The sequence below is a fragment of the Oncorhynchus mykiss genome, chromosome 30 (genome assembly GCF_013265735.2).
Source record: "Oncorhynchus mykiss isolate Arlee chromosome 30, USDA_OmykA_1.1, whole genome shotgun sequence".
Lineage (NCBI taxonomy): Eukaryota > Metazoa > Chordata > Actinopteri > Salmoniformes > Salmonidae > Oncorhynchus > Oncorhynchus mykiss.
Genome location: NC_050570.1, coordinates 20,631,392 through 20,657,706, shown reverse-complemented (window position 1 = coordinate 20,657,706; position 26,315 = coordinate 20,631,392). Strand labels below are relative to the sequence as shown.

The following is a 26,315-nucleotide window of genomic DNA, read 5'->3' as shown; positions in this document are numbered from 1 at the left end:
TCAGAGGTTTAAAAATGTTTTTGAACGAAAACAATAGAAACCGCTTCAGAACTTTATTTTGCTGGTCGGAATAAAATAAATAAATAATGGTTTTGTTCAGAACTAAACGGTTGGAAAATAACTTTGGTTCCAAACCTTGCTACATCACATAAAATCAGCAAAAAAAGAAACGTCCCCTTTTCAGGACCCTGTCTTTCAAATATAATTAGTAAAAATCCAAATAAAGGATTTAAACACTGTTTCCCATGCTTGTTCAATGAACCATACACAATTAATGAACATGAACCTGTGGAACGGTCATTAAGACACGAACAGCTTACAGACAGTAGGCAATTAAGGCCACAGTTATGAAAACTTAGGACACTAAAGAGGGCTTTCTACTGACTCTGAAAAACACCAAAAGAAAGATGCCCAAGGTCACTGCTCATCTGCTTGAACGTGCCTTAGGCATGCTGCAATGAGGCATGAGGACTGCAGATATGGCCAGGGAAATAAATTGCAACGTCTGTACTGTGAGATGCCTAAGACAGCGCTACAGGGAGACAGGGTGGACAGCTGATCATCCTCGCAGTGGCAGACCACGTGTAACAACACCTGCACAGGATCGTTACATCAGAACATCACTGTAGTATCTGGGATCTACATCGGTTTATATTAGTTACTGTGCTGTTACTAAGCAGTAATGCATTACGGCAGTGTTACGTTACTACACCTAATAGGAAATGCACATGCGCACTGGGGTGCCCAGAAACTGTAGAGCACGAGGGGTTTTGACTAAACGAAAACTAACTGTACTCCCGTCTCCTGCCTGGTCATTTCTCCACAACACAAATATTACAATCACACCTGCGGGACAGGTACAAGATGGCAACAACAACTGCCCGAGTTACACCAGGAACGTACAATCCCTCCATCAGTGCTGAGACTATCCGCAATAGGCTGAGAGAGGCTGGACTGAGGACTTGTAGGCCTGTTGTAAGGCAGGTCCTCACCAGACATCACCGGCAACAATGTCGCCTATGGGCACAAACCCACCGCCGCTGGACCAGACAGGACTGGCAAAAAGTGCTCTTCACTGACAAGTCGTAGTTTTGTCTCACCAGGGGTGATGGTTGGATTCGTGTTTATCGTCGAAGGAATGAGCGTTACACCGAGGCCTGTACTCTGGAGCGGGATCGATTTGGAGGTGGAGGGTCCGTCAAGGTCTGGGGTGGTGTGTCACAGCATCATCGAACTGAGCTTGTTGTCATTGCAGGTAATCTCAATGCTGTGCGTTACAGGGAAGAAATCCACCTCTCTCATGTGGTACCTTTCCTGCAGGCTCATCCTGACATGACCCTCCAGCATGACAATGCCAGAAGCCATACTGCTTGTTCTGTGCGTGATTTCCTGCAAGACAGGAAAGAGCCCGGATCTCAATCCCATTGAGCACGTCTGAAACCTGTTGGATCGGAGGGTGAGGGCTAGGACATTTCCCCCCAGAAATGTCCGGGAACTTGCAGGTACCTTGGTGGAAGAGTGGGGTAACATCTCACATCAAGAACTGGAAAATCTGGTGCAGTCCATGAGGACGAGATGCACTGCAGTACTTAATGCAGCTGGTGGCCACCCCATCCCCCCCTTTTTTTAGGGACACATTATTCAATTTCTGTTGTTCACATGTCTGTGGAACTTTTTCAGTTAATATCTCAGTTGTTGAATATTGTTATGTTCATACAAATATTTACACAAGTACAAATATTTACACAAGTTAAGTTTGCTGAAAATATACTCAGTGAGAGACATTTCTTTTTTTTTGCTGAGTTTATGTGCACAAAGTCATTGCTCTCTCGCTCTGCTGTGTGTGCATCTTGCTAGCTGTTACTCAAATGGCGAGGGGCTGAAGCTCATTGCCTAGAACTCAAATTGCTAGGGGTCTGGCTCACGTGTAGGAAAATGTAGGGGAAATGGCGGGGCACAGCTTCCAGAAAAGCAGTCGCTTTCAAACTAGGATTTGGCTAATTGTGTTAAAACAGGAATTCTGCATGTATGAACTACACATTAACACAGCCATCCTAAAGCGGGAGTTTAAAAAAATACTTAGTAGTCACCGAAGTTCCGGAGCATGTAGTTAAGCAAGCTAGCTAACCATATTATTAGCAATGTTGGCTAACTTATCAAGCTAAAATCTTACTGATATAAGAATTGTTTCAACCTCAAAAACACTTGAACACAATCATGTCGGATTTCCGACTTCCCAGTTTCCCATTTCGCACAAGCACGCAACGTCACCTATTGATGATTTTCCCACTAGTAATTAAGAGTTGGAGGGACATTTAAGTGGATTTTTCCCTGTCATATGTGGTAAATACCACCTTCCCCACTTGGTTATGAACACAGCATTCATTAGCTGAACATTAACTACAGATATTCATAATTCATGACATCCTAGATTTTCTTTGTCTCAAAAGATACAGATTTGAACATGTCCTTATGATTGGATAACTTTAGGGTTTGGCTCCTTTATATTTTAAAAGTAAAGACAATAACGACTTATTATTGTAACATTACAGCGAACGAATAATATGATTGTTTATCGTGGCTTCAATTCCCAGCATTCTAATTAAGGACCAGTCAGCTGATATTGATGATGTCATTCAAAACAAGACAGTTAACTTTTGTCCTCTCAGGGCTTTGAAAAGGACGTTCCACAAGAGGTAATTTAATTACAGATATGGCATGTGTAGCTAGTCATATTATAATCGACAGCAATATTGTCTGAATAAGTTTCAAAACATAGTTTACCAAAGTGTCAAATGCCAACGTAAATAGATTCGGTCAGCTAACGTTCCCAAGCTAACGTTAGTTAGCATACCAGGCACTAGTGTAGGCAGTGAGTGTTAGGATGGTTTAGCTAAACTAGCTATTAGATATGAAAATGACCTTGTAGATACTTAAATAGATTTCGCTATATCCAGTAAGCATTTTTGTTGTTGTTTCCAAATGTTTATAATTGTTTATTTTCAGAGTAACCTAACGATGTCGATTGTGAAAAGTGGCTTCCTCCATCGGCAGAGTGAGTGGAGCTGTAGCTAACGTTAGCTGTACACTGTCACTAGTGCAGTACACAAGTCTGTCACAAACCTGGAGTGTAATCATTATTCCAAACGTTTTGCAACGAAAACTAGCGATTCTATTGGACAGATTCATGTAGGTTCCTCCCTGTTTTCTGAACATGTTCAATAGAAGTGCTTGTTTTCGTTGCAGAAATGTTTTCTATTGTTTTTTTCCTGACACTTCACAGAATTTCGTCATGCAGTTTTCCATACCACCATGGGCTTTTTGGGGCTTAGACCTGTGTTTGCACAAAGTGCTAAGAGTAATTAAATAAAATATAATTAAATGATACAGGCACTATTCTGCGGCGGTGGAAGAGGAACTGGTTTGATCTGTGGTCTGATGGGCGGCTGGTTTTCTATGATGACCAGCACCGGCGAGATATGGAGGATGAGATCCACATGAGAGTGGACTGCATTAACATTCGCAGTGCAACTGCATGTCAAGGTACTTGACTACTTACATCTGCTATACTTTTCTATCCAATCCTCTCAACTCACAATAGGATAAAATGTGAACTATCCCCCCCCCCCCCCCCCCCCCCCCCCCCCCAGCAATTTTAAGATGAATGCTCTAACTGTAAGTCACCTTGCATAAGGGCGTCTACTTAATGATTAAAATGTATCCACACCAACCCATCAACCAACAGTCCCATCCACCTTTTCACTGTCCACAGATCTAAACCCTCCAGAGGGCAGAAGTCGCGATGCCCTGCTCCAGATAGTCTGCAGAGATGGACGAGTTATCAGCATTTGTGGAGACAGTGCAGATGATGCACTGTAAGACATCTTTCCCATTGTAATTAATATGACTGATTAGTTGTGTGTGTATATGGGTTAGCCTGCTGAAAACTCATGTTTATTCTTGTTTTCTCATCGTTGTTTCAGGGCATGGACCATGGCTCTCCAGGATGCCAGAATCAGCTCTGTGAGTTTCTGCTGGTCTGAAAAGACCCTCTGCCTGCATATCCTAGTCTACTTATGGACAGTATTATAGCTCAGGTCTTAATATACAGTACCAGTCAAAAGTTTGGACACACCTACTCATTCCAGGGTTTTTCTTTATTTTTACTATTTTCTACGTTGTGGAATAGTAGCGAAGACATCAAAACTATGAAGTAACACATGCAATAATGTAGTAACCAAAAAAATATTAAACCAATCAAAATATATCTTATATTTTATATTCTTCAAAGTAGCCAAACCTTGACAGGTTTTCACACTCTTGGCATTCTCTCAACCAGCTTCATGAGGTTGTCACCTGGAATGTGTTTCAATTAACAGGTGTGCCTTGTTAAGTTAATTTGTGGAATTTCTTTCCTTAATGCGCTTAAGCCAATCAGTTGTTGTGACAAGGTAGGGGTGGTATACAGAAGATAGCCCTATTTGGTAAAAGACCATGTCCATATTATGGCAAGAACAGCTCAAATAAGCAAAGAGAATCGACAGTCCATCATTACTTGTGAGACATGAAAGTCAGTCAATCAGGAAAATTTCAAGAACTTTGAAAGTTTCTTCAAGTGCAGTCGCAAAAACCACAAAGAGCTGTGATGAAACTGGCTCTCATGAGGACCGCCACAGGAAAGGAAGACCCATAGTTACCTCTGCTGCAGAGCATAATTTCATTAGAGTTAACTGCACTTCAGATTGCAGCCCAAATAAATGCTTCACAGAGTTCAAGTAACAGACACATCTCAACATCAACTGTTTAGAGGAGACTGCGTGAATCAGGCCTTCATGGTTGAATTACTGCAAAGAAACCACTACTAAAGTACACAAATAAGAAGAGTGCTCAGCATATGTGGGAACTCATTAAAGACAGCTGGAAAAGCATTCCAGGTGAAGCTGGTTGAGAGAATGTCAAGAGCGCAAAGCTGTCATCAAGGCAAAGGGTGGCTACTTTGAAGAATATAACATATCTTTTGATTTAACACTTTTTTGGGTTACTAAATCAAATTTTATTAGTCACATGCGGTGACTACAACAGGTGAAATGATTACTTACAAGCCCCTAACCAACAATGCAGTTTAAAAATATATATAATTACAGATAAGAACAAGAAAAAACTACATGATTCCATATGTGTTATTTCATAGTTTCGATGTTTTCACTACTATTCTACAATGTAGAAAATAGTACAAATAAAGAAAAACTCTTGAATGAGTAGGTGTGTCCAAACTTTTGACTGGTACTGTATATATATATATATCCAACTGCAATTCTAAACTGACATATAGCTTATTATTCACAAGAAACTGGGATGTGAACACAATGCATAGGAGAGTAATATTGTGATACTAACAGTGGTGTGAAATATAGGGTATTGTGTTAAGAGACAAGCGGTGTGTCCCCAGACCCAACACACACAGCACTGTCATGTCAAATGTGTAAATAATCTATTGAGTGTGCGTGTAGTATACATTTCATACTAACTAAGCACTATTATTTATTTGCTCTCGACTGTCATATCAAATTTAATTGTTTTTCAAACACCATGGCTGCGTTTACACAGGCAGCCCAATTCTGATATTTATTTATGAGTTGGCGTGCAGAAACCTTGGACTGGTATTGTGTGTATCTCTTTATTTTTAGGTGGTCGCTCCTCCTCAGATTGGCTTAGCACAGCAAATTGTTGCTTCTGCCCCTCCTCCATATTCTGAATATGGTCCTCCACCTCCGGTATGTATGTGAACCTGCTGCCTAGACTTTACGTTTCTAAATATGCTTTTAGCAGTCTAGTGCTACCGATTTAGTCTACCGCTTTACTTACTCCACATTTTGTTGTTACAGCCTGATTTCAATCTACATGCAATACCCCTTAATGAGAGTGAACAGTTGGTTTTTAGACATTTTTGCACATTTATTGAAAATAAAATACAGAAATATCTCAAGTATTCACACCCAAGTCAATACTTTGTAGAAGCACCTTTGGCAGCGATTATAGCCGTGAGTCTTTCTGGGTAAGTCTGAGGTTTCCACACCTGGATTGTGCATAATTTGCCCATTTATTATTGAAAAAATTATTCAAGCTCTACCAAATTGGTTGCTAGACAACCATTTTCAGGTCTTGCCATAGATTTTCTAGTAGATTTAAATCCAACTGTAACTCGGCCACTCAGGAACATTGACTGCCTTCTTTGTATGCAAGTCCGGTAAAGATTTGGCCGTGTGTTTTAGGGTATTGTCTTGCTGAAAGGTGAATTCATCTCTGTGTCTGGTAGAAGGCAGACTGAACCAGATTCTTCTCCAGGATTTTGCTTGTGAATAGCATTATTTATTTTCTTTTTTTCAAAATCCTAACAAAAACCTCCCCAGTCCTTAACAATTACATGCATACCCATAACATGATGCAGCCAACACTATGCTTGAAAATATGGAGTGGTACTCAGTAATGTATTGGATTTGCCCCAAACATAACACTTTGTATTCAGGACAAATAGCTAATTGCTTTGCCTCATTTATTTGCAGTATTACTTTAGTTAGTGCCTTGTTGCAAACATGATGCATGTATTGGAGTATTTTTTTGTTCTGTGCAGGCTTCCTTCTTTTCACTCTGTCAGTTAGGTTAGTATTGTGGAGTAACTATAATGTTGTTGTTCCATCTTCAGTTTTCTCCAATCACAGCCATTAAACTAACTGTTCTTTTAAATCACCATTGGCCTCATGGTGAAATTCCTGGGCGGTTTTCTTCCTCTCTGGCAGCTAAGTTAGGATGGACGCCTGTATCTTTGTAGTGACTGGGTGTATTGAGACAACATCCAAAGTGTAATTAAGAACTTCACTATCAAAGGGTTATTCAATGTCTGCCTTTAAAATTTTTTTTTTTTTTAAATGTACTTTTTTTTCACACCAATAGGTGCCCTTTGAGACATTGGAAAACGTCCCTGGTCTTTGTGGTTGAATCTGTTTTGAAATTCACTGCTCGACTGAAGGACCTCACAATAATCTGTATGTGTTGGGTACAGAGATGAGGTAGTCATTAAAAAATCATGTTGAACACTATTATTGCACACAGTGAGTCCATGCAACTTATTATGTGACTTGTTAAGCAAATTGCCATAACAAAGGGGTTGAATACTTATTGACTCGAGACATTTCAGTTTTTCACATGTAATTAATATATTTAAACATAATTCCACTTTGACATTATGGGGTATTGTGTGTTGGCCCGTGACAACAAATCTACATGTAATCAATTTTACCTTCAAGCTGTAACACAACAAAATATGGAAAAAAGTAAAGGGGTGTGAACTTTCTGAAGGCACTGTAACATGGTGTTTATGCTATATATTGTGGTTTTGGATAAATGTATATGGCTTGCATCAGTTCTCTTGATACCAGGGCAGTAGTGGTAGTCTCCCCAATAGTGACACAAGTGATATCTGCTTTTCCAACAGGTTTATGTTCCGGATGCTTATGGAGGGTATGCCCCAGCTCCTCCTGTCCATGGCACACAGATAATTTACTCAGCTGATGGGCAGCCCTATGCTGTTGCATACCCCTATCAGTACCAAGGTACGCACAGGGTGAATTCACACTTTTTTAGTTTGCATGCTCCCGAAGGAATGTCGAAGTTACGTTGATAATCACATTTAATTAAATGTTCCTTTGTTCTTTTAATGGATGTAATCTTTCCATTACTATTTTGCAATATAGCTTTTTTTTCACCATTCTAACTCCAGTTAATGTTTCCCACCGTGATTTGTAGGAGCATATCCTATGAGGAATCCTCAAGGGATGAATCAGGTTATTGTTCACGAGCGTCAACGTGACGATGGAGGAGACGTGGCTCTCAGCATGCTCGCTGGAGCTGCGACTGGATTGGCTCTTGGCTCTCTCTTCTCTGTCTTCTAGTGTCTTCATAGGAACAGCTTACAACGATACCCACCCCCAACTGACACACACCGTTCCCACATGTTGGTAGCACTGCAACTTCATCTCTGTAGCCATGTGACAGCGATGGAGGAGTTAAATGTATGTGATGGTTGGGCTTTGTTCACCTATGACGCATGATTGTGATGTGCCAGTAAATTACTCCATTTGTGTCCTTACCAAAACTTTTGATGTATTAATGCTCTAGCACTTTCTATTAGGCACAGTAGCTATTATGCAGCTTGCCTCTTTTGTTTGTACTGTCTGTCCTTTTGTTTGAAACACGAATGTACTTTTGAATAAACGCAAATGATAATTGGATATTATAATGCACATTTGAAGGAAAGGTTTTGAGAGAGATATTAAATATATCTTTTCAGGTCTAGCGAATTTCAAGTGTTCTGATGTCCCATGTAATAGAGTGGTCAATAAGAATGTGGAAAAAAAGTATAGTGGCACCTGCCTGAGTGTGTAGGCTACATTTCTTTGTTCCTTTGAGGGTTGTGCATCCTGATTCTTCACCTAAAACCTGTCTTACATCCAATGTGCATTTGTGGGGGTTTTCTACTTCATCTTTGTCATTTTACTCACCTTCATATGTTGTTACTTCGTTATTGTCATTCCTTTAACATGGTAATATATTAGATATCATTTGTTAAGGGGAAGTGAACATGGGATTTGTTTTCTTCTTTACTACAGTCCTTGTTTTGTTTTCCTATTACTATTGTCAGCTGTTAAACCTGTATTTTATCTCACGTTTGAATGGATTTTCAGGAGATGCATGTGTTTGTTAGGGTATGCACAAGCATCATCAGGTTCATCTTAAGTTTAATCGCTGCTACAACAGAACTCTGAAAGATACTCCTTGACATTTGAATTGTTTTGACTTTACTCACACTCCCCAAATGATTTTTTAAATATTTAACTTTTTCCTGTTACTGATATTAATGGTATATTTGACTAATTACATTGTGCTCTTTGGTTAAGTGGGTAAGTTACTAGTTAAATAATTGAGTGGCCCCATTTTTTTTTATCACTGAACACATCATAGAGACTGGTTTCTCACCTATTAACCTTTTATATTCAATTTCAAAGTCTTACATTTCATTCAAAGTTATGCCACCTTGTATAGACATTTGGAATACTAGGTTATGTTTCCTCTTTTGACATGAAAGTTGTATACAGTAATTTATGATATAGGATATTTATTTGATAACAAATGAAGTAAAAATCATACCTTACATTTAAAATGGGAAACATGCTTTGTTATGCAGAATTAATGCATTGTTTATTGCTCTTCAGTGATGTATGACATTTTAACCATTATGTATTAAATGATTATTAAATTCACATTAATTCACTTTTGAAACTATATGTAAATCCTAGCAACTTCTGAGTTCCACCTTGGCTCAAGGGCTGCGTTTACACAGACAGCCCAATTCTGATCTCTTTTCCAGTAATTCGTCTTTTGACTGGTCATTTGACCAATCACATCAGATCTTTTTCAGATCTGATTGGTAAAAATACCAATTACTGAAACTAAATATCAGAATTGGACTGCCTGTGTAAACGCAGCCATGGTGTTTGAAAAACAATCAACTTTGATATGACAGTCGAGAGCAAATCAATAATAGTGCTAAGTTAGTATGAAATGTAGACTACACGCACATTCTATAGATTATTTACACATTTGACATGACAGTGCTGTGTGTGTTGGCTCTGGGGACAAAACACTTGTCTCTTAACACCGTTCCCTATATTTCACACCACTGTTAGTATCACAATATTACTCTCCTATGCATTGTGTTTACATCCCAGTTTCTTGTGAATGATAAGCTATATGTCAGTTTATAATTGCAGTTGGAAATATATACAGTACCAGTCAAAAGTTTGGACACACCTACTCATTCAAGGGTTATTTCTTATTTTTACTATTTTCTACATTGTAGAATAATAGTGAAGACATCACAACTATGAAATCACACATGGAATCATGTAGTAACCAAAAAGTGTTAAACCAACCAAAATATATTTTATATTTGATATTCCTCAAAGTAGCCACCCTTTGCCTTGATGACAGGTTTGCACACTTGGCATTCTCTCAACCAGCTTAATGAGGTATTCACCTGGAATGCGTTTCAAGTAACAGGTGTGCCTTGTTAAATGTTAATTTGTGGAATTTCTTTACTTAATGCATTTGAGCCAATCGGTTGTGTTGTGACAAGGTTGGGGTGGTACATAGAATACAGCCCTATTTGGCAAAAGACCAAGTTCATATTATAGCAGGAACAGCTCAAATAAGCAAAGAGAAACAACAGTTCATCATTACTTTAAGACATGACAGTCAGTCAATCCAGAAAATGTCAAGAACTTTGAAAGTTTCTTCAAGTGCAGTCACAAAAACCATCAAGCGCTATGATGAAACTGGCTCTCATGAGGACCATCACAGGAAAGGAAGACCCAGAGTTACCTCTGCTGCAGAGGATAAGTTCATTAGACTTAACTGCACCTCAGATTGTAGCCAAAATAAATGTTTCAGAGGTCAAGTAACAGACACATCTCAACATCAACTGTTCAGAGGAGACTGCGTGAATCAGGCCTTCATGGTCGAATTGCTGCAAAGAAACCACTACTAAAGTACACAAATAAGAGATTTGCTTGGGCCAAGAAACACAAGCAATGGACATTTGACCGGTGGAAATCTGTCCTTTGGTCTGATTAGTCCAAATTTGATATTTTTGGTTCCAACCACCGTGTCTTTGTGAGATGCAGAGTAGGTGAACGAATATGATCTCCGCATGTGTGATTCCCACTGTGAAGCATGGAGGAGGTATGATGTGTGGGGGTGCTTTACTGGTGGCACTGTGATTTATTTAGAATTCAAGGCACACTTAATCAGCATGGCTACCACATCATTCTGCAGCGATAGGCTATCCTATCTGGTTTGCGCTAAGTGGGACTGTCATTTGTTTTTCAACAGGACAATGACCCCAAACACACCTCCAGGCTGTGAAAGGGCTCTCTGACCAAGGAGAGTGATGGAGTACTGCATCAGATGACCTGGCCTACACAATCACCCGACCTCAACCCCATTGAGATGGTTTGGGATGAGTTGGACCGCTTTGTGAAGGAAAAGCAGCCAACAAGTGCTCAGCATATGTGGGAACTCTATTGACTATTGGAAAAGCATTCCTCATGAAGTTGGTTGAGAGAATGCCAAGAGTGTGCAAAGCTGTCATCAAAGCCAAAGGTGGTTACTTTGAAGAATCTAAAATATATTTTGATTTGTTTATCACTTTTGTGTGTGTTATTTCATAGTGTTGATGTCTTCACTATTATTCTACAATGTAGAAAATAGTAAAATAAAGAAAAACCCTTGAATGAGTAGGTGTTCTAAAACTTTTGACCGGTAGTGTATATATATAAATATACATACATCCAAAGATAAGTAAAGTAAAACCAAACATCAGTCATTTCAGTAAGTAATAGTTTTATGTACATATATGTTCAAGATCAGAACACAACAAACTGGATACCTCTGGAAAATCCCAGAAAATAATCTTGAATACATAATTATAGGAAAACCCACAGTCATACATGTTAACAGTATTGCCAAAAGAATACATAATGATCGTTCGTTCTTCTTTTATGAAGACAAACTCCTCCCTTCTTAGCATTGCTCAATGCTATTCACCTCACCCCAGTGACCAGACAGACATGTAAACTGCTCAAATGAGAAAATAAAAGACTACTACTGTACATTGAGGTTTATCCATTTTTTTCTATGAAAGAAAAGTCTGAAGTTATAGAAACACAGCTGTATATAATCATTACCAAGTAAGGAACTATCTGAATATGCGTCATTTTTTAATAGGGTATCTGAAGTTTCATTGGCTATAGTGGAAAGTGAGAGGATATACAGTGCAATTGGAAAGTATTCAGACCCCTTGACTTTTTCAATCTACACACAATACCCCATAATGACAAAGAAAAAACAGGTTTTTAGAAATGTTTGCAAATGTATTAAAAATAATAAATGAAAATATCTAATTTACATAAGTATTCAGATCCTTTACTCATTACTTTGTTGAAGCACCTTTGGCAGCGATTACAGCCTCGAGTCTTCTTGGGAACGATGCTACAAGCTTGGCGCATCTGTATTTGGAGAGTTTCTCTGATTCTTCTCTGCAGAATCTCTCAAGTTCTATCAGGTTGGATGTTGAGCGTCGCAGCACAGCTATTTTCAGGTCTCTCCAAAGATGTTTGATTGGGTTCAAGTCTGGGCTCTGGCTGGGCCACTCAACATTCAGAGACTTGTCACGAATCCACTGCTGCGTTGTCTTGGCTGTGTGCTTAGGGTCGTTGTCCTGTTGGAAGGTGAACCTTTGCCCCAGTCTGAGGTCCTAAGCACTCTGGAGCAGGTTTTCATCAAGGATCCCTCTGTACTTTGCTCCGTTCATCTTTCCCTCGATCCTGACTAGTCTCCCAGTCCCTGCCACTGAAAAACATCCCCACAGCATGATGCTGCCACCACCATGCTTCACTGTAGGGATGGTGCCAGGTTTCCTCCAGACGTGATGCTTGGCATTCAGGCCAAAGTGTGCAATCTTGTTTATATTGTTCTGAGAGTTTTTAGGTGCCATTTGGCAAACTCCAAGCAGTCTGTCATGTGACTTTTACTGAGGCGTGGCTTCCATCTGGCACTCTACCATTAAGGCCTGATTGGTGGAGTACTGCAGAGATGGTTGTCCTTCTGGTTCTCCCATCTCCACAGAGCAACTCTGGAGCTCTGTCAGAGTGACTTTCGTGTAGTTGGTCACCTCCCTGACCAAGACCCCTCTCCCCCGATTGCTCAGTTTGGCCAGGTGGCCAGCTCTAGGAAGAGTCTTGGTGGTTCCAAACTTCTTCTATTTAAGAATGATGCAGGTCACTGTGTTTTGAGGGACCTTCAATGCTGCAGACATTTTTTGGTACCCTTGCCCAGATGTGTGTCTCGACACAATCCTGTCTCGGAGCTCTACGGACTAATCCTTTGACCTCATGGCTTGGTTTTTGCTGACATACACTGTCAACAGGTGCCTTTTCAAAATGTGCCTTTCAAAATCATGTCCAATCAATTGACTTTACCACAGGTGGACTCCAATCAAGTTGTAAAAACATCTCAAGGATGATTCATGGAAACAGGATGCACCTGAGCTCAATTTCAAGTCTCATAGCAAAGGGTCTGAATACTTATGTAAATAAGGTATCTGTTTTTTATTTGTAATACATTTGCAAAAAATTCTAAAAACAGTTTTCACTTTGTCATTATGGAGTATTGTGTGTAGATTTATGAGAAAAACAATATTTGATCAATTTTAGAATAAGGCTAACAAAATCAAGGGGTCTGAATACTTTCCGAATGCACTGCACATTGATTCTTCTTCAAGGCACAACTTGTACAAAACATTTGAAGTCTGCAAAGATGTGGGAAGTACATATTAAGGGGTCAAAAACACTTTACAAAGGATTATTGCTCACTCTATTACTGATTTCCCTTGAAGATCAATAATCATAGGGTTTTATTACATTATAACATACCCCCACCAACCCATTCCAAAGTACTTTTACTTTCTTTTGACCAGCAAGGCACTCAGTCCAACATCTTCTTTCAAAAACAGCATACAGAAAAACAATATGAAAATACTCTACATAAAAACTGATGAAAGAAAATTGTAATCATTAAAGTTGCTGGTAGTTAATCATGATATGGTCCTCTTCAATGAGTGCTGCTCCATCAACACAGAGTCAAAATTACAGATGCAGCCCTTCTTGGTAAGAAAAATGAATACAAAGAAAAAAACATTGGTAAACAATGTCCAAACACATTACAGTACAACAAAACAGCCAATCCTCATCTATCTTATCAAACCATAGATGCACTTCAACGAGTAAAGGACTTTTGGAGGAGTTATTGTAATGCACAATTGCATGCATTGCTTGTTTGATGCCATCAAGGCCAAAACAGACACTTTAGTGTTTTAAAGCATAAATTATAAATACTTTTCATGAATCCATATTATTTGAGACCATCACCATCTTCAACCAATCTATCTTTGTAAAAAGAAAAGTTGTATACTATGGGTACACTATTATGGGTATGTATTGGCAACTAACAAAGTAAGTCAACAAATTAACATACATGAAACATGAAGCCCCTTTGCTACTTGTGGAGAGAAAGTACAGTAGCAAATGCAGGCCTGAGAACCAGTGAGGAAAAAGGATATGAGAAAGGAAAGTTGTGTTCGCATTATTTGGTTGAGTATTAGCCTTCCTGACCAAAGTCCTCTGTGAACTTCTTGAGTTTGTCCAAGTCCTGCTCGTTCACAGTTGGCTTGGTGTTGTGCAGTGACCTCAGCATATCAGCCTGTGAACAGCACATCACAATGGTCAGTTAGCATCACATACTTGCTCCCTCATGTTCAAAATCTAAAATATCTATGTTCTTCTCACCATGCAAACAATGGGCTCCATGAGTTTCTCCCCATTAACATCCATCCAGGTCATCTCTATGGCGTCTGGATCTCCTGGTGAGCATGGGGTCAGGAGATCGTCTACCACGAGGTTGGGATGGTTCCATGATGACCCTTGGACCTGGGTGTATGAAGAAGAACGCATGGGCAAAAATGGTACATGGATTTGTGATAACTGATGTTTCATTGACAGAGTATTCATATGACTCAATGCTTCCTTTACAACTATCAGATGAGGAAAATTAAATGAATTAAGATTCACTGCACCAAGGTGAGCCCTGTCCCTGTTTGAATGTCACATACCCGTTTGAAGTGAGTGGCCGACTGCACCTTCCTGACTGGCTGCATGAGGGCGTCCCTTACGATGACGCTGATGTCTGCTCCAGAGTAGCCTTCCGTCTTCTTACCCAGGGTCACATAGTCTGATTCAGTGAGCTCATTGGGGGTGGAGCCCAGATGCAGCTTGAACATGAAGGAGCGGGCTTGCCCCTCAGGCAGAGGGATATAGATCCTCTTCTCAAACCTGAGGCACAGAAACACGACAGTTGTGATATCTGATATGGGAATGTTTATATGGAGATACAGCAAGGGTCATCCCATTATTTATCTATAATGTTTAACAATCTGTTTAATAAGAGTCACTTGGTCCCAAAATGGTGAATAATACATCTTCACAATAAGATAAAGGACTTGAGATCATCAGAGGATAAATATACACTGACCTTCTCCTAATAGCAGAGTCCAGTGTCCAGGGGATGTTTGTGGCTCCTAGAACCAGGACTCCCTCATTGTCATTTCCAACACCTCAGAGAAGAGAGATAATTCTTTAAATATATAGCTGATTCAGTCAAAAGGAAAGCTAAAATCTGGCAAGAAAAATGGTTGTTTAGTTGTTCTGGTGATACCGCACCAACAAAAAGGTTCAGTGCCAAACGACATAGTGGCCAAAGCAGTTGTGTCAATACTCAAAGTACAAGGTAATCAGGATCTGAGGACAGGCTTGTGTAAACTGTACAGTCTGTCAGCCCAGTGGCTGGCTCTCTCACCCTGCATCTGGACCAGGAACTCAGTCTTGATGCGGCGGGCTGCTTCACTCTCGTTCTCACTCCTGGAGCCACACAGAGAGTCTATCTCGTCGATGAAGATGATGGAGGGCCTGTTCTCCCTGGCCAGGCTGAACAGGTTCTTCACCAACCTGAAGATAGAAAGAGTTGTGGAGAGTGAATATGAGACCAAAGGACAGTGTGGGAGAAGAATACAGAGGAGAAGGAGAGAGATAGGGATGTATGAGAAATATCCTTTCAAATAGTATATTGATTTGATTGCATAGCAACCTGCCAACCCTCCTTGCCCCATCACTCACTTTTCACTCTCCCCCAGCCACTTGGACACCAGGTCAGAGGAGGAGATAGAGAAGAAGGTAGAGTTGTTGGCTTCTGTGGCCACAGCCTTGGCCAGATAAGACTTCCCTGTACCAGGAGGGCCAAACAGCAGGATCCCTCTCCATGGAGTTCGCTTTCCTGGACACCAAAGACAAATATACTTAGGTATTCTTTATTGAAAACGATTTACTCGTCAGATGCACTGTTCCAAGTCACAATACATCTGTTAATATCTAGAATGGTATGTGTTTCTTGAATTCCATTATTCATACCGGTGAAGAGGTGAGGGAATTTGATGGGCAAGATGACAGCTTCTTTAAGGGCCTCCTTTGCACCCTCAAGCCCAGCTACATCATTCCACTTGATGTTTGGCTTTTCCATGACGATGGCCCCTGTAACATAGATAGAAGTCGGTGAAATGTAGTACGGCAAATGGGGATGTAACAAATGTTAAAATGTTCTTAACGTTTAAAGTGCCATTTTTTTCTGCTTCAACTGAGAGAGAAAAATACACACAGAAAAAGACATGCGAATTCACAATGCAGACATGGTCCTGCGTCTGACCGCTAGGTGGCAATGCAGTTCAAACTACCGCAGTCATGGCTACCAAATGGCGCTCACCTTACTGCTGTCCCCCACACACTCAGCAACGAAGGTAGTTAATGCCATCTTTAGGTTCTCTGGGGTGTGCCTCTCCTCCATGTCCTAAGTGGTTAGTACATGGGACTTCATGTCCCACTGCTCATCAATGTGATGACTCGTTGCGGTGATGTATGACAGCGTGTTCATAGAAATCCAACAATCTGTTGTTAACACCACGTATGGTGTTTGAGAGCTCGACCGTTGTACTTCCAGAGCAATCATTGTACAATTTCTGTACATTTTTTTGTTGTTGACAATTTCACTGTAGAATTTGTACACTCTTGTAGTCTGGTTCTAGATATGCCATTAGGACATTGAAGCCGGCATTATCTACCCTTAACCATGGCTGCATATCAGCTGCAATGATTTCTGTAATCAGAGCTGTGATTTTCTCACTCCATCCCTTATTGCACTTCTTTCGTGTGAAGAGCCTGTTTAATGTCTGTTGTTGGGGGCCTGCGCTGTTGCCAGCTATGGGTTGGGGCTCACGGTCATGGTGTCTCCCTTTCAGATGTTTTAGCATTGCTCCTGTTCTGCCTCTGCACTAGCTCAATTCACCACCTTCTCATTTAACTTCTTAAAGTATTGCCATAAAGGGCTTCGCTGCTGTCACTTCCCTGTCTCACTCTCTGAAATGTTTTCCAACTGTTAACAATGATGATGTGTGGAGCCCTTTATATCTGTGGGAAATCATTTGAAAGAAGCATTTCTCCTCCTACTAACTTTACAGCATTGTTGGGTTAAGTATTCATTTAATTTCTATTTTTCCCTGATGATGATTGGGACCTGTTAGTGGTAGTTTTGTGATAACTGCACTGTGAACATCATTTTTTCGGTTTAGGATTTTTGTAAACGTTAACGATCCCAATTTAGTTTAAACGTTCACACCCCTGACAGCAAATATCGCTTTTTATCATTCAAATCAAATACAGATTCAGTCTCACAAGACTGCATTAAAGCTTTGTATGAGCCACACTAAAAATGGTGAAAAGTGAAGTAGCTGATGATATAACTCACCTGAGAGTTGATTTTTAAACTTCTTTTTCTCTGGGTCACCTTCACCTTCATCACTGTCATTCCTGCAAAAGAAAAAACAAAGTAGTTTGAGATCACTGTACTGATAAGGAGGCCCACCTTTATGCCACATAAAAAGTATAAACACAGTTCAAAAGAACCAAGAATCAGATCAGAATGAAGGATTGGTAAGGATTATAACACATCCCAGGATTTCTTATGCTCACTCACCCTTTGTCATCAGAGCCGGACTCCTTGACAGGCTTGGCTGGAGGGGCCTTATCCTTCTTCTTCAAGTATTCCTTCAGCTTCTCTGCTCGGTCCAGGTACTCTGCACACTTTGCCCTGATGCTCTGCTTGGCCTTGTCTCCCTGGGCCTCATCTGCAGGGAGAGGAAATGTAACAGGTTGGCATCACATTATGTCCAAGGCTGGGTAATCTTCACACGTGGGTCATTCAATGTGAAAGTGAAACAAAACTGTTAAAGTTGTTTCCTGAACAAATTGTTCATGTTGATCCATAGCTCCTAATGGGGTCATTTAAAGTTCATTCCAAACTCTGAGGTCAAAGGTGCACAGTTCATAATCATGTCAGTCACACATCTATCAGTAAATGAAAGGGAACAGAAAAACAAAGTAGCCTATGTAGATGTTCTGTGTTTGCAGTATAAATGCAAATTAAGAACTTGAAAAAAGAAGTAACAGGAAGTTGAACTGAGATAAGAGACAACTCACATTTAACAACATGAAGGAAGTATTGAATGGAATGCTGGTACAACCGGAGAGCTTCCTCGTAGTTTTTAGCCTTATCCTCTTCTGCAGCCTTGCTTGCAAGATCTATTGCTTTCTGTAACACAATGCATGGGCTATGTTAAAGAAGAACCATAACAACAGAGGGTCGAGCATTAGCATGACGTCATGATCTTGCGGGGCTATGTTAAAGAAGAACCATAACAACAGAGGGTCGAGCATTAGCATGACGTCATGATCTTGCGGGGCTATGTTAAAGAAGAACCATAACAACAGAGGGTAGGGCATTAATTAGCATGACGTTATGATCTTTTTCCGCAAGATGTCACAAAGGTATGTCAAAATGGCATTTGTAAATGGAAATTCAGAAATCATACACACTTAGTTGATGCGAATTCATTAAATACTTAGGGTCAAGAGAGACATTAACTAGACAAACGTATAATAACGCCATATGAACCCACAGTAGACTAACGATACAATCATGTGTTAGCTACAGTAGTTAGCTAACTTATTTATTTTGTATCTGGCTGGAGATTCACTCACCTGTAAATTGTTATTAGCCATGGGTGCTGGTTACGTACGATGGTAAAAATAACCCACCGTAGAATTTCACTCGTCTCAGTAAATCAACGTGCAATAGCTATAATAAGACGTTATTAGCTCTGGTTAGTGTTTTGTTGTCATTTTGGTGACAGTTCTTTAATTCTTCGGAATCTCTTCCGCATCAAGATGTCGAGTGTCACTTCCGCCTATGGTTTACACGTGACATCAACACAAAAAGAGACGAGAGCTTTTTCTGACCTATCGTTGTCAGTTTACTGCGGTCAATTTCACAGCCTATTCTTAAAATGTATGTGCATTGCATATGCGATAAATGAGGCCAGACAAAGAGCATCAGACACATTTGCATGGATTCAGTTTCTTGGTAATTTATAAATACACTAGATGACTGTTAAAGGGCGCTGTGTTGAAGCCACCGTGCCTCCATCTTGGCACTCCCCACTGTGGTAATTTCTTGGGGGAAGCTATATAAATGAACGTCTACATTCGTTTTCGCCACATTTACTCTATTACAGATACCTTAATGCATACTTGTAAATTATATTATGTGAGCTAAACATAAACATTTGAAATATCTAAAAACATTGGTTGTATAATTTTTTGAGATGACTAATGTTACTGTCCTCACTACAACAAAAAATGCTTAAATACATGTCATTTTGTCCTTGAAACATTACATTTAAATACCGTAGAATTCCATTCATTGCTATGGAGGACTGCTCTCCTACTGGAGTGCCAATATGGCCGACCGGTGGCTTCAAAGTCTCTCAATCGCCAAACTCAGCATCTAAATATCCAGAGTTTATATAGATCATTGGTACCAACGGTAAGTACACTGACCTCTAGTGACTTGTTATTATAGCACATGTTATTGACTTGGTCACAGGAGAAATTTTGTTTTTTCTTCCACATTCATATTTTATTTAACCCAATGTACAGTATTGCATTTACTAAAATTGCAGAAATAAAAAAAATGCAAAATATTTAGAAATATCACAGCACCAGGATACAATATTTTAGAAACTAAAACTATACAGCAAAGTTAGAACAACACCTCAAACAAAAGGATATACATGGCAAAATAACTCTAGCCACAAACGGATGCATTTTGGTAGTAGGCTACATATTGATATGTCCAGTTACGTTTACTCCAAATAGCATTGTATTTTCTGAAGCTGCAACTGAAAGCAAGCACCATATAAGTATTGTAGTGTGACTGAATCCTGTTTGTTTGTTCTCTGTTGTTCGGAGCCCTCAGTGCATTTCTCTCCATAAAACAACCATGGTCTAAGGTGGGAACTAGGATTGTCATCAACTACTTCCATTTAAGATTTGTGGTCGCAGAGCACTCAGGATGCGATCACTCTTTGTAAGATCTGCTGGCCGTTCATTGTTCTGCAAAGAAAACAAAACCAGTCATGAAAAAATAATCAACCAGAGCAACGTCCTAAAATGCATCCTTCTCCTCTGCTTTGCTTCTTCTCCCCTGTACACACTGCAGTGATTTACCTTGTTGGGTAGTGTGGGGTCTGCATTGGCCCCGAGCAGAAGGTTTACACTTTTATGATTGCCACCCATGACAGCAGCGTGGAGGACTGTGGAACCATTCTGGAGAAATGGAATGGTGAAGCCACTTAACTAACGGCTGGTTCTTATCACTAAAACACTGATAAAAGTTTTACAATACAATGTTTCACAATATACTTCTGAATAAAAACTACTCCTCTGGGTCATGGCCAGAGACAGGAGACGGCAAAGAGAAAGCATCTTACCTTGAGAAGGCCCATTGAAGGGGAAAACTTGAGGAGCTCCTCAATGACACTGTTGTGTCCTTTGAAAGCTGCCTTGAATAATGCAGTTGACCCGTCCTTCAATAAGATCAAAAGAAACATGAGACATTGACATTTTAATTGCCCATTCAATATATAATATGCCTAACACAAAGAAAAGCATTTCAATAAATGACTTGATTGAATATATTGATGGAAGATCTTGTCTTTGTCAACCCACTGTGTACCCACTGTGTACCCACTGTGTACCCACTGGGTTGCTAAAGGACAACATACTTTTCTGTCAGCATCCCGATCTGCACCACGCAGAAGTAAAACCTTCACTACTTCACTGTGTCCCATCTGGGCTGCCATCCACAGGGGGGCTGTGCCATCCTGGAGAGGAGGGATAGTGAGGGAGGGGGGTGAGAGAAAGAAAATGGAGACAAAATACAAGGAGGAAGAGGGTGAGAAGAGAGATGAAGAAGTCAGTCCCTTTATTGAAGTCCTCTATTATTGTTTGGGGGAGTGGCCTCACCTCCCTAGGGTGGTTAACTTTGGCTCCAGATGACAGCAGTTGACGTATGACAGTCACATGACCCTCCTGGGAAGCAAGGAAGAGTGGGGTGGCACCATCCTGAAACATGATATTAGAAACATGTCACAACAGCAAAGCAACTGCATGACAAAGTTATGCAATGTATGGCTTGTTCATGAATAGTAACACATAGAATGGCACTGTTGTGGGTACAATGGATCTTATAGAAAGGAGAGAAAGAGGCTGATGTTTTAATGATGCAAAAAACACTATTGTCAATCACCAATATCATAACTAGTAGTGAGCAGAGAATCACTCTGTCGAAATGAATGTAAGCCTTACTGTATTGTTTTCATACAAACATGTAACATAGTTACACTGAGTAATCCAATCCCTTCTGTGTGTTGCATCAAACAAAATACATCTCATGTCTGACTCAGCGGTAACCTGAGAGGGTCTTCCAGTGGGATTTTGCTGTGTTGTGGAATACAGCATTGGACACTGTGAGGCTCTGCAGGAGTGTGGGAAAAGGACAGACATAGTGAGATGAGATAGGTGTTAGGGATGCTCACATGCAGCTGGTCATGAACATTGGCTCCATTCTTCAAAAGAGTGTCTACCACCTTAGAGTGGCCATACTGACAGGCTGCAGAGAGGGCTGTGCCACCGTCCTGCCAAACCATGAGAACACAGATTAGCAACATATCCCGCAGTGACTGGCACATAGAATATGACTATACACAGCAGACATCCAACACTAGATCACTGCCGTCAGCATATTTTGTCTGCCTCCCTGTGATGTTCTCTCTCTCTCTGTAGGTGACACGGCATACCTTTGTCTGGAATTCAGTTGAGGCACCAAATTCAAAGAGGAGCTTTACTACTTCGTTGTGTCCCTGCTGGGAAGCGAAGAAGAGGGCAGTGGAGCCTGTCTGAGGGTGGAAACATGCATTCAATGTCAGAAAGACCTTAAAAAGGACATACACATTTTCTCAACGCTTCAAACATCTTTACTGCTTATTGTTTCTACTTTAACCACATTAGTGTCAAAGCAACATCAATAATGCAACGCTAATTTCAGACGCTGTACTACGGAAAAGCAGATGGTTGCAGTTTATCAAGGAGCAGCACTAAAACCAAGGTATTTCTTCTAATGACGCCAAGGTGTACTAAAGTGGGAGTATACTTTACCTCTCTCTGCAGGTTAATGTCAGCTCCCTGCATGATCAGCTCCCTGGCACAGTCACTGTGGCCATTGTAGGACGCCACCATCAGGGCTGTGGTGCGAAACTGGAAAGAGATCGAGGGATCACAATCAATCAACACCTCAGTTCAGTCAGATCATTGTCTTACATGTCATTCAAACTGCACATGAAAGAAACCTGGAGGTATAGATTTTTTTGTTTTTGTTTTGTTTTGTGTTTTGATTCTCCTCCAGACAACATAATTGCACACACAGCCCTACAAAGTACCACCCCTTGTCTGATGCTCCACCCAATCATTCACATTCCCTCATCTCTAGAGAAAGTTGCTGAAACATACTTCAACTTATCAGCGGAGACTTGACATAGCATTACATTTCAAATAGCACACAACAATAAACAATTAGATGTGACACACATGGAAACTGCAAGCACCTGAACATGAGCAGACCTACAACACATTATTGAGACATAGATACACCTGCACACACACACACACACACACACACACACACACACACACACACACACACACACACACACACACACACACACACACACACACACACACACACAGAGAAGAGTTGTAGCTCTCTCTTTCTCTCCTACCACAGGTGGTTTATGGGTAAAGCGTGCAGCTGAGCCGCCAGGGCATGCAGCGTCCGTACACTGTCTCTGCAGTCGGCATCCACACGGCCACTGTTGAGCAGTAACTGAAGCAGGGCCAAGTTCCCCTTTCGAGCTGCCCAAAACACAGCATTAGCCAGGGGCGTCTCCTTCTGTAGGACAAACACACATGATACAACATCGAACAGACACAAGTGTCAGATAACAGACCTGTAACCAGACTAAAAGACACTATCTACAGTATCATCACATAAGTCAAAATTGGGCAAGTAATTTCTTTGCTGGTATTAGTCAGACAATGGAGGTTATAGCGAAAAACATTTAAAATTAGTTGCAGTCAGGCTCTTCCTGTTCACAATCAATATGAGAATCAATATGGTCAGAGGCTCTTTGCACACACACACACGTTGATTATGCTCTTGCATTGGGTATGGTTATATGGTCTCTGGTCTGGTTGTGTGTAGCTCCCACCCACTTATGTAGGTCCAAATTAATCTGGGTATGTTTAACACAGACAAGAGAAAACGCAAACATCTAGCAACCCAAAAGTTGTGTTTGAATTTCATCACCATATCATTTTAGCAAATGTTCAACTACATACTACTTTCTTAGCTACTTTGCAACTACTTAGCATGTTAGCTAACCCTTCCCCTAACCTTAATTAACCCTTTAACCTTAAACCCTAGCCTAGCTAAGATTAAACTGTCATGTCGCTGCCACTTGGTCTCATAGCAATTCGTATTATTCTGTATGTGACAGGTAGCCTAGTGGTTAGAACGTTGGGCCAGTTCCCGAAAAGTTGCTGGATCGAATCCCTGAGCTGACAATGTATAAATCTGTCATTCTGCCCCTGGTTGTAAATAAGAATTTGTTCTTAACTGTCTAACCCAGTTAAATGAAGGTTACATTTTTGTTTTTAATCAGAGACATGCTAAGTTTCGTATGGTATGTATTAATTTGTGGATGTCCATCATCCATTTCTTATGATAAATTACATTTCGTATATGTCATGAATTCTCAAAAACCTAGAATATGTTATGAATTGCAAAAATGTACAATATGTTATGAATTCCCAAAACGTATGATATGTTACGAATTCCAATGTGTTGTTGCTAACGTTGGCTAACGTTAGGTGGCTAATGTTAGCCAGAACAACTGGAAACTTGGAAAAATGCAGGTCAAATCATGATGTCAGTGATCTTCAGGACTGAAAGTCTGAGCTCGAGAAAGTGGCCCGAGTTCTCGAATTGGAATTTCGAGTTGGATGACCATTCAAATCGATTTTTTTCCAGTCAGAGCTTATTTATTTCCGAGTTACCAGTTGTCTTGAACGCGGCATATGTCCGGGAAGACCATGACCACGAAAGTAAAGCAGCATATCTAATTTCCATCACGATGTTATTATTGCCCGCTAAATCCCTGCGATGTATTAATTTATTACGTGCGCATAACTCACCATAGGCCTATTCATAACAGCACAGATTAGAAGCCATGTACGCAAAGAAAGTAAGCATTCGTATTGAGTATATTATATTAGGCTACTCTCTCTTCATTCCAAGCATGGTTAGAGTAGCCTATGCAGTAGTAGCTGTAGCTCTAGTTTAGATCCCTGTAATAGTGGATATCTATATATAGTGGAGTTGAGTCAACTCAGCTACATATGCAGAAAAGCAGGAGAACGTTGAGATTACCTTGAACGACATCCTGTGGACTTCATTCGTGACTCATATTTCTTGCGTATGGGTTGTTGTTGCTAACGTCCCGATGGGTTTAACTGTAATAACGGCTGTAATTCGTTTTGCCACACTGACTACTCCTAGGGTGTCGGCGCGCTGTTGGAAAAAAACACGCAGCAAATCCTCTGCAGTGCCGCTCCAGCCACACACAGACAGGCGCACGAGTCACGACCGCTGCAGCTATGTCTGATTCGATTTCATGGAGTCGTTTGTTCAACCAAATGAAACGAGTTCGATTCTGTTACAGTTTCATTTTGGAGGTAGTAGTTTATTTATCCTGAGGAAAAATAGGCTGTTATTTTATATCTGTTTTTTTTTTGTTACACATAAGCCCGTCCTTGCTCCTAATGCCCCTAAACTCCAGAAAGTCGGCCATACAACTGTATTAGGGTATATTAAGGTAAATTTAGGCATTTTAGACATTCAGCATCACTCAGTCGAGGGAAATATAGTATTTTTTTCTAACAAAGATATCGACATATTTTTGTTACAACTTATCCTGGGTACGGGGAGAACAATTTACCCCAGGTAACGTTCTGAATAAAAGGGCAACTACATCCTCCACATTTTTGGGGGATTTTTCCCAGACCAAAAATTTTTATTTTGTTGTGGAGCTGTTTGTATGTTTTTTGTTGTTGGCAGAAGTAGAGTATACCCATTTCTCCAGGCACCACTATACCACTGTATTAGCCCACACAGCTGTGGTTATATTTCTTTAGGTTTAGGACCTCATTCTGAAGCGTATTGAGACCCCAACTGATGTATAGAACAATCTTAAAAGGATCTTTCTACTTTGGTTTAGATGCAAGCATAATGATACCCCTAACAAATTCATTTGACTTGGTGAAAATCCGTTTTTTGGACCTAACTTGCTTAACACTTTTCCCATATGATTTCTTCTTTCACAAATGAAGACCTCTTCCTAAGTATGTGGTCAAATTGTTAATTGTGTGTATAGTTTCCTAGAAACAATGGTGGCTCAATTTACCCCTTTGGCTCTCCCCTACTCGGATCTTACAGTAGATCTTATAGTAGTGTCTGTGCTGTGACACAGGCTACCCTGTATTCTTGGATGTTAAGCAGCTGTTTCGAAGGTATTATTAGTTTGTGCCAAAATTTGGGACTGGAGAAGAACCATGACTGGTTTAAATACTATAGTATTCAATGTAGTGTTTTTGCTGACTTTACTATAGTATTCCCTGCAGTATTTACTGTAGTATACTGTTGTATTCACAGTTAACTATAGTATAAATACTGTAGTAAAACAAAACTATAGTATATGCTATAGTAATTAATGTAGTGTTTTTGCAGATTGTTGTATACTGTAGAATTTACTGTAGTGTTTTTGCGTCTATAGTATACTGTAGTATTTACTGTTGTGTTTTTGAGGACATTACTTTATTATTTACTATAGTGTTTTTGTTTTATTATCTTTGACATAGAATTGGAGGTGTTCTCCTCCAGGATACCTACTGGAGAAATACTAAAAGAGCACATTTTCCATAACCTGTAGGTAGCGCATAGAACCAAAAACGGTTATACCTGGAATCGAAAAGGGTTCTCCTATGGGTTCCTTTTGGAACCCTTTTTTCTAAGAGTGTAACACTTAAATA

General features: G+C 40.2%; 3 protein-coding genes across 7 annotated transcripts; 1 reads left to right on the top strand and 2 right to left on the bottom strand.

Moving 5' to 3' along the window:
• Positions 1–2,374: 2,374 nt before the first annotated feature.
• Positions 2,375–9,323, top strand: plekhb2 (pleckstrin homology domain containing, family B (evectins) member 2). 2 transcript variants are annotated; one of them, XM_021599129.2, is made up of 8 exons: positions 2,375–2,696; positions 3,007–3,055; positions 3,391–3,543; positions 3,773–3,875; positions 3,984–4,023; positions 5,688–5,774; positions 7,493–7,610; positions 7,804–9,323. In XM_021599129.2, exons 2-8 carry the CDS (start codon positions 3,019–3,021, stop codon positions 7,947–7,949), a joined length of 684 nt encoding a protein of 227 aa, XP_021454804.1. In that variant the 5' UTR covers positions 2,375–2,696; positions 3,007–3,018; the 3' UTR covers positions 7,950–9,323. The 2 variants fall into 2 exon arrangements, with proteins under 2 accessions (XP_021454804.1, XP_036824822.1); XM_036968927.1 differs by lacking the exon at positions 2,375–2,696 and adding an exon at positions 2,719–2,872.
• A 4,188-nt stretch (positions 9,324–13,511) lies between these two features.
• On the bottom strand, positions 13,512–19,129 carry LOC110521525 (vacuolar protein sorting-associated protein 4B). The gene is made up of 11 exons (XM_021599125.2): positions 18,813–19,129; positions 18,252–18,363; positions 17,749–17,899; positions 17,521–17,582; positions 16,134–16,253; positions 15,843–15,999; positions 15,526–15,674; positions 15,202–15,283; positions 14,783–15,002; positions 14,460–14,600; positions 13,512–14,373 (listed from the first exon to the last, which is right to left on the bottom strand). The coding sequence occupies exons 1-11, from the start codon at positions 18,831–18,833 to the stop codon at positions 14,272–14,274; spliced, it is 1,317 nt and encodes a 438-aa protein (XP_021454800.1). The 5' UTR covers positions 18,834–19,129; the 3' UTR covers positions 13,512–14,271.
• A 593-nt stretch (positions 19,130–19,722) lies between these two features.
• On the bottom strand, positions 19,723–24,901 carry LOC110521528 (ankyrin repeat domain-containing protein 29). 4 transcript variants are annotated; one of them, XM_021599127.2, is made up of 10 exons: positions 24,658–24,901; positions 23,008–23,118; positions 22,329–22,427; positions 21,971–22,069; positions 21,710–21,808; positions 21,138–21,236; positions 20,897–20,995; positions 20,603–20,698; positions 20,340–20,438; positions 19,723–20,225 (listed from the first exon to the last, which is right to left on the bottom strand). In XM_021599127.2, exons 1-10 carry the CDS (start codon positions 24,667–24,669, stop codon positions 20,142–20,144), a joined length of 897 nt encoding a protein of 298 aa, XP_021454802.1. In that variant the 5' UTR covers positions 24,670–24,901; the 3' UTR covers positions 19,723–20,141. The 4 variants fall into 4 exon arrangements, with proteins under 4 accessions (XP_021454802.1, XP_021454803.1, XP_036824756.1 ...); XM_021599128.2 differs by having other exon boundaries at positions 22,949–23,118; positions 24,658–24,886; XM_036968861.1 differs by lacking the exon at positions 24,658–24,901 and adding an exon at positions 24,423–24,598.
• Positions 24,902–26,315: the final 1,414 nt, after the last annotated feature.